Genomic DNA, 9,007 nt, shown 5'->3' on the forward strand with positions numbered 1-9,007 from the left:
AATTTTCTTAGCACTGGACGTTTAATCGATATTGAAATTTATAGACTTAAAATCTTTTTTTCTGTGCGCATTTTTGAAAAAAAATTCACAAATCAAATTTTGTCCTCGAAGACTGATTTTCAATTTGAAGTTTCTTTTAAGATCAATGCTTTGTTGCATTGCATGTTGAGGTTGTCAAAATCACATGAAAAATTATAATTTCTAAAATTTCTAAACAAACTTCGTCAATGCTACAGTTGACATTCTTCATTCTAGAGATTTTTGCAGTTTTCATGGATTTTCTTAACTGAATTAAGATACAACTAGAATAGGCTTTCTTTAGCTGGTAAGTGGATTGATTATCTTTAAATAAAATTACTCAATTTATCGTTGTTTGGCATGATTTATCTATGAAATTTCTGAAAAAAGCATCACCGTCAGATAACCATTACAAACTTTTTGGGTCTAATCACAGAATAATATTGTATTTATCGAAAAAGCAGTTTTTTTTCGTTGACTTTTATGCTGATCATGTCGTTAACAAATCTTGAATCGAAAACCGTATCTTTATTGTACCCCTTACCTCTGAATTAAAGCAATCGAAAGATTCCCTTTAATTCAACTACGGTAAAAGAAAAGTTCAGATACCGGTATTTCGATAGCATCTTACTATCTTCTTCAGTGAGCGTTTGAATTAAAGGGAATTTTTCGATTGCTTTGATTCAGTTTTTTTCTTGATTTTTGTTGAGTAACTCTTGGATTTCGACAAAATTTGCCCGGATATTGCCTGGATTTTTCAGGCGACAACTTCGAAATCAAATAACCGGATTTTGTCAGGTTTTTAGATAAAATTGCCTGGATTAGTCCGGCAACCTTACCTTAAGCTTTCCATACATTCAACCTAGGTGTGTATTTAGAGGAGGTGTTACCGTATGTCAAATCCCCATTCAGCCATTTTGGCCATTTTCGTTTTGCAACTGCGGAACTCATGGACGTTGTTCACCAACAAAGCACTGATCAGCTGAGCAAATTTTCATATGTTTGTAAACAAACTCATTGAGCGCCTTACGAACTCCTCGCCTACATACTGGGTAAGTCGGAGAATCTTGTGATTCTAAAAACCTTGCATTCAATCACACGTATCCACACGGTCGGGCAATTAAGGATGATTTTCGAAACAAAAATAATTAAAATAGGGCAAATCTGAACAAAATTAAGGCTTAATTCTAAACCATACAAAAGAAAAAGGAAAGAAAATTACTTGACATTTGAAGTTTTCATTGAATCACAGCAGCAGTTCAAAAGTCGTATCTTAAGATTAAACAAAATTTATGTTCATTTTGGAATTCCGTGAAAGTCGATGTTGAACACAAAATCTTAAAGTTATCAGAGAGAAATTTGTATTTTTTTACTTAGCAAATAATCTGAATAGACCTAGGCTAAAACCGGAAAGCTTTGAACAATATTTTGCATCCCGGCCAAATTTGACTTATCTCGAATTCTTTATTGGATTTATGGACAAGCCTGGATACATAAAAAAAATCTTTAATAAACGATAATCAAAGTATAAAGCGATACTTGTCAGCATTCTCCTGTACGGTCTACAGTTAAAAATATACGGATACACCTAAGATGTTTTACTGTAACCATAAGTTTTAGATTATTGTGTAGTAGAGTGCCCCAAATGACCCGACTTTTGAAAAAGTCATGTGCTGCAGGCTAAAATTTATCCTAAGCCTAGTGCAAGATCTTATGCCAAATCTGGGCCAGATCGGATCACGGGAAGAGGTCACTCAACGAGCCTGAAGTTTGTATGAGATTTTGAGACATTTTGTCAGGAGAAACATGAAAACCCAGTTTTTCATAGAAAACTTTGGTCCCTTCGGCCGATTTCTTTCGAAAACGGGTTTGCTTAAAGCCCAAATCATGACAAATATTTTATCCGAAGACTGCCAATCGATTTGAGTTAAAATAAAAAAGCTATTAAGCTTAAAAAATATGCTAACTTTTAAAGGGCGATATTCATCACGGATAATGCTGCGTCGAAATGTTCGAACATCCCGACTCATTAACTATAATGAATACCATCCTTAAAAAAGTTAACCCGTTTTTTGAAACCTAATAACTTTTTTATTTTCACTCGAATCGATTTGCAGTCTTCGGATAAAATATCTGTCATAATTTGGACTTTAGGAAAATCCGTTTTCCAAAAAAATCGGTCGAAAAAAACCAAAGTTATTGATGAAAAACTAGTTTTTCATGTTTCTCCCGAACAAAATGTCTCAAAATCCCATACGAACTTCAGGCTCGTTGAGCGACCCCTTCCCGTGATCCGATCTTGCCCAAATTTGGCATGAGATCTTGCGCTAGGCCTATGATCAATTTTAGTCTGAAGCGCGTAACATTTTAAAGGTTTTGAATTTCCCATACAAATTTGGGGCAGTCTGTTGTGTAGCTTATCCACACAACTTTTGGATATTATATAAATTATAAAAAATCATTTGAAAAATTTGACAAGTCTGTTATTGCATAAATTGTAGTATTAAATGAAATGCCAATCTGATACTTTTCTGAAAATTTCATAAAGTTTGGTCGAATAGAAGAGCAGTGAAGAACGGTTTGGTAAAAAAAAACAGAAAAGTGGATAAAGTGACGTCACGATTTCTCTTGTTTATATTTTGATAACGAATTGTTGCTTAAAAATACATTTGATTCCAAATTTTAGCGCTTTAGTGGTATATTTTTTCAATGTGCTCAATGAACCGTAAAATTATTGTACAATTTACCAAAAAAATGTTTTGGGAACGACGTTACGCTGGAATGGGTCATATACTTTTTGCCAAATTCACTAAGCGATGTGCATGTGCATTATTGCTCAGTCCAATGAGATTTGTAATACGCTTTAAGACGTTATGATTGATCACTTTTTTATGTTTTTGATAGAGTTGACCCACAGTACTTTGAAATATACAAGGAAGGCTATTCCGCTCTCTTTGAACGTATTGGTAAGAGGCCCCGAAAAATTGTTATGGAAAAAATTGGCAAATGTATGAAATTTATCAGAAAATTATATTTTTCTTCAAACTGACAACCATTAAAATTATGAGAAAAATATGCACTGATGCATCTTAATGCATATTCCGATAAGTAATATGTTACATAAAATGGGCTTTTTGTCGATTTAAGATCAAATTTTGGTGATATTTTTGCCTTGGTCACCTTTTTCCTGTGCGATTTGAAAAAAAAAATGTGACAAAAATTGACTTTTCATCACAGAAATATGAACTTTATTAGATCATTAATCAATTGTTTAACATAGTTAGATGAAAAAAGTACATTGCTTGCTTTCAACAATTTAGATTAGAGGTGACAACAATGTAGTCAATAGGCAGATAGTCTCCTGTAATTTTAAGACAGCTTTCGACTCTGTAATTAAAAAATTGTCACAAACACTAACATACAAATGTAAACGAAAATCAAAAGAAAATGTCCCGAATCAAACTAGTATAGACGAAGGCCAGTAGTTTGTAAGATTTTAAATATTGTAAATTAAGTTAAAAACTCATTTTTTTAAATATAATTTTAGTGTCCACTGACGAGGAGCGAAAGCCATAGTAGCTCGAAACGTCTGGACAACTGGTAATAATGTTTTTGATTCTAAAATCCGCCGATAAACGTCGATGGTTTAAATCACATTTCAACAAAGAGGGACAGCGATGAAAACTTCTCTTGAATACTCATTATCTATGGTTCAGGTCTGAAAATCCAACGCAAAAAAAAGTTTCCGATGAGCCTGAAGAATCAATCTTAAATTTGAAGATGGAGCTGGGAGATGGAGAAATTTTGATTGCCATTCTTTATAAAACCGCCAAATTTTCATAACTATTTTTTTTAAGTATGCGGGCATGTTGTGTACATACACGGAGCTATCAAGTGAGATTAAACGCAAAGGCCTACCTGTTATTTTCCATGTACTTCGGGCTCTCATTATCAATATACATATTCTGAATATTTTCTCGAACAAATCGTTGGAGACGTTACGACGACACGATATTTATGTATGATATTGCCCTCGGTGAGGAAGGGACGTAAGCTTTCAAGCTTTAATGCATTATGCTATAAAGCTTTGAATTCGACGATTCAGCAGAAAAAGGAGTCATTGAAACTTAATATCCCGATAAGATAATTATACCAATAATGAACATTCGACATTTTCTCTTAACACTTTACAAATGCTTCATCTTTACAATTTATTGCTATTTTAATATTTCTTCTAGATGTCATAAGAATCATCAATGGTTGATGTTTTATTTGGAATTTAATAAACATCTTTCCATTCCAATTCATACAGAAGAAGGATAAAATCCGTGAAAATAGCCAATATACAAAATCGGAAAAAATGCAGATGATAAACAGAGCATAGATATTCTATGTAGAAAACTAAAAAAAATGCCCACAATTAACAAATATTATGGTTCAACAGAACGTCAAAACTCATTTACCCAATAAGCTGCGCATAATTAGAATATTGGTTTTGTGAAAATCTTCAACTCGATAACCCTACTTAACCCTTCTACGCTTGGTTCAGCTTTTGTAATTTTTTTTTTTAAAATTGTATGGGAGAGTGGGGAATCATGAGCCACTTTTTTTCGTTGTTCCATAACTTCTTTATTATAAAAGATAAAATTAAAATAAAAAATGGTATGGTTTTCTACATTTTCAAGGTATCATGAGGTATTTTTTAATTTTTTAATAAGTTATTTTCCCCAAATTCTGACTGTTTGAAAAAAAGCAATAATATTTGGATTTTGAAAAATGGTGGGGAATCGTGGGCCACCAAATCCAAATTGGCCAAATAACATGCAAAGTTTATGAGTTGACCCAAAACTGTGATTTCCTAATTCATTTCGTTATTTTAAAGCAATTTCAGATGATGAAATAAAAAGAGAGCTGTGTTGGATCGCATTGATTCCAAAACCTGGCTCGCGAACGTTTCTTATATAGGATGGACAAAATATTTTTTATAACTCTTCATTTGGCATAAGAAAATTTTACAGATAGGGAAAACGTATTTTAAGTTCTGAATGTGTATAAAAACATAAAAATATATGTGATTCAAGATGTGTGGCCCACGATTCCCCACAAGCTATGATTTGCAAATTGGTAGCGTTTGTGTGACTTATTGATGTTTCATCAAAAATTCCTTTTCCACGTGAAAGATCATGACAAAACTATGTATGAGCATATTTTTGTTATGCACTTTAGGTTCACCATCGACGAAATTAGCGGGTGTTATTTTAATCATTAAAGTCAATTTTTCTAACTTTTTTTAGATTGATAAATAAAAGAAGCATATGATGCGTATTTCAGTCAACAACATGTAGGAATATATGCTCACGCAAAGCGAAGTCGATGACAGTTGGTTTGAGATTTTTATCTCACCACACATCTGAGATATTAAAAGTGGCCCACGTTTCCCCATGGTCCACGATACCCCACTCTCCCCTATTATATTCTCACATTTTCGGAATGAGAAATAATTTTCATTACAGGTTTTTAAATAAATAAGAAGTTAAAATTTCCACTCATGTTATCTAATCAAAGTTATTTGAGCATATGTGAACAATCGGGTCATTTTTTTATTGATCAGAAGAAAACAAAACAAATTATACACCATAGCAAGATACATGATTACACGCAGAAATGTTTAAGTAGGCAGAAATAACTTTGCCAAAAATGAAATTTTAAAATATATTTATGTGTGTTTTGAAATTTTATGAGTAACTTTTATAGCTTAGACACGAATCTCAGGATGACGAAAACGGTGTCCAGTGTTAAATCAGTTCATCACTGGTTTAAATATTATCCGTAAATCGTATTTTGGCGCTAGTGTTTTGTTCCTCAAAAATTGTCGAAAGCCGAAAGGGTCTGGGTTAACTTAAACTTTTGGCGGGAAGTGTTTAAGGTTTCTTTAGTTTTAATTCTGCAGTTCCTATATCTCAGTTGAAAACGTAATTTGAAAATAATTAGAGCATTCTTGGAATCAAGACCACGGAAACTGTCAAAAAAATCTTGAATGAACTATTCGGCAAATTGTATCGACTAAATGATATAAGACAAAAAAAACTTCAAACTGGAACATGAGTATTTCTCGCGTGAGCTTTCATTACGTCGTGTGATACAAAATGTAAACAAATAGTTTTATTACGAAAAATACAAAAACTGACATAAATCAGTCGCAACTTCTTTCCATTTAGAATATTTGTAGCATGGAAAACATATTCTATACGTGAAATAAAATCATTATCTTTTCAGATCACATTTTGAACTAATTATGAGTATTTTCAAGCGAACGGTACACATATTAATCAGTTTTTTTTTTAGAAGTTTGATTACTTCAGGTGTTATTTTATAAGTAAATGAGCCATCATCCACTTTACAGCACCATTCTATAAGTTCATTAAAAATATCAGCAGCCTCAGTGGTGTTCACCGTAATCATAAAAAATAATCTTGTAGAGATATTTTCTTTGATTGACTACTCGACCGACTACAATAACTTAGTTTTTAAGCTCAATAACCTATCTTGAAAATACCACAAAACTCTCTACATAGATAAGTTACTATTTAAGTATCCATCAAGTTGAACTCAGCTAAATGGGTTGATTCATCCACACCCGAAAAGATCGTCCGAGTGCAATAAAATGAAGAGTCAGAGCGGCAGTGTCAATCAAGTGGCTATCGGTATTACAAAAACTCTCAAACAGAATCATCTGCAAACCGGTTCATCTCACGCCTTCCAAGGTCAAGTTCAGAGTCATCTCTTCAATCGGCGATCTTTATAGGGTCACACGAATGATGGGGAAAGTTTTTTTTCCTTTGTGAGTGTTTGCTTTTCGGTGTTCCGGGTATTTACCTATTTGACTTTGAAAGGTAAGTTTTTGAGTAAGACGCATTTGAAAGTAATTCCACAACGAAAGACTTAAACGGTAGACCAAGAAACGAACCCTCGGAATCCAAAAAATATTGTGATAATTTGTGTTTTTTTTATTTGTTTCTTATTTGAATGAGCTAGATGGGACACATGCACATAAATTTATACTAAGTGTTGAGTTTTGGTATAGAGACTTATTGTTGGGATTTTTCAGCCAAAATTCGTAGGGCTTTTTCGATCAAAACTGGAATTGGAGGAGGAGTCGGCAGATGGTCTCCCTGAGGTTGGAACCCATTCTCATCAGCAACATACTGGAGGGAGAATTTGTTACCTTCCGGATCCGTATACGAGAATTGTCCCTGAGCAACCTAAAAGTTCAAAACGTTTATCACTTTAACTATTTCACAGAAAGAGCAGTAACAGTTATTTCACCTGAGCTTGCTCATCGCCGACATTTTTCAAAGCACCTTGCTCTTCGTGGGTAATTCCATTTGATGTTTCATATGCAAACTGATAGGATCCATCCACATTCACTTCAGCGTCATGCCTGAGGACGGTCGCATCTTTGTCGGCAAACACTGGACCGGTTAATCCAATGATTAAAACTAGAGCAATCTGTAAAATGAATCAAACCAATAATACACTTTCATCACATTTCAGATCATATCACTCACTTGTTTCATTTTTGTTAAGTTTAAAACACTTTCTTTGACCAAAACCCAGCTTCTCCACAATAGATTTCTCGTCAGGTCGTTGAATTTGCTATATCTAAACGGACATTCGATCAGAACAGACTATTTATATCGAACAATTTTGTCATCGCCATTCAAAAATGGTGTGTGATTTCGTTCTACGCCGAAAGCTCTAAGAAGAATCCGCGACCCGCCCGATCAAATCATATCTATCAGATCTCCACACGGCTCCAAATTGGGGATACTTTATCTAGCAAGGCGGAACTCGAAGCGCCTCGATAAAGAGCACCACGCATCATTCTCGGCTTTATGGCGTTTGTGGTGTTGTTCTGATGATGACAACACAGATGCTGAGCGCTAGACGGAACCATTTTCGGGTGGTTTTTTTTTTTTTTAAGATTTCACTGAAGAAGTGTTTGCTGCTTCAGCCGGAGATATCTTCGGAATAATTCACCTAACAGTGGTCAAGTTGTTGGCAATTGGTGGCAGTTACAAAAGTGTGTATTTTAAAAACTAATATAGAAAAAAATAATTTAACGTAGATTTCAAGAAATACTCTTACTTTATCATAAAATCTCTTTTTTATGTATGCACACTTTTTTCGCTCATGTATTGATCTATTATTTTTACCACAGAAGCTAAACCTTTGCAAAATCATGATATTTTACACAAACTCATCTGGAAAAACTAATTGAAATCTTGTTGGAACCTTTTCATGAGTAGGCATCTCGAAGAATTTGATCACTTATATTCTGTTTTAACATTAATTTCTTTGTCCATCAACACCTGTCGTATTGCGTAAAAACCAGTTGCACAGATTGCGATCCATGGAACTGCTCATTTTTAGTTATTTGCTGGGTGTCTACTAGACCGACAAAACTTTTTGTCTGTCGAAAACTAATTTACTGCATAGTTAAGGGGTCTGCAGTAATTGATCCCCAATAACCATAGACTTTTTACCAAAATTGAGATCAAGTGTTCCACTACGTTGCTTGATTTGAACTTCTTATGCATCCTAGAGTGGCTTCTTATACTTTTTAGCCATTTAGGCTAAAAAAAATTTCAGAAAAAAATTAAGAGTTCATGAGTTTTCAAATCGATTATGAAGAATTTCGAAGGCGATTGTGCAAAATTATTTATATCATGTCTTATTGCATCGTAAATATCTCAAACACACGTAAATTTAAAAATCTAAAAAAATAGGCAAGATAGCCCTTTTCATAACCAACACAACGTTGCTTAATTTTTGCATATCCGAGCTCTAGTAACGCTAGTAAAGCATTCACCGAAAAAAAAAATACCCGGATACTAAATGATCATAGTTTAATGTTATGCCGTGGCCGGGATTCGATCTCATCACCTTTGGTTTAGAAGGCTTGAATCTTAATCAACTTATTGTTTTT

General features: G+C 33.8%; 1 protein-coding gene across 1 annotated transcript; it reads right to left on the reverse strand.

The window, feature by feature from the left end:
- Positions 1 to 7,106: 7,106 nt before the first annotated feature.
- LOC129746504 (endocuticle structural glycoprotein SgAbd-2-like) lies at positions 7,107 to 7,706 on the reverse strand. Its single transcript, XM_055740178.1, has 3 exons — positions 7,587 to 7,706; positions 7,345 to 7,527; positions 7,107 to 7,280 (listed from the first exon to the last, which is right to left on the reverse strand). The coding sequence occupies exons 1-3, from the start codon at positions 7,593 to 7,595 to the stop codon at positions 7,107 to 7,109; spliced, it is 366 nt and encodes a 121-aa protein (XP_055596153.1). The 5' UTR covers positions 7,596 to 7,706.
- Between the last annotated feature and the right edge of the window lie 1,301 nt (positions 7,707 to 9,007).

Source organism: Uranotaenia lowii, chromosome 2 (genome assembly GCF_029784155.1).
Source record: "Uranotaenia lowii strain MFRU-FL chromosome 2, ASM2978415v1, whole genome shotgun sequence".
In the NCBI taxonomy this organism is placed as follows: domain Eukaryota; kingdom Metazoa; phylum Arthropoda; class Insecta; order Diptera; family Culicidae; genus Uranotaenia; species Uranotaenia lowii.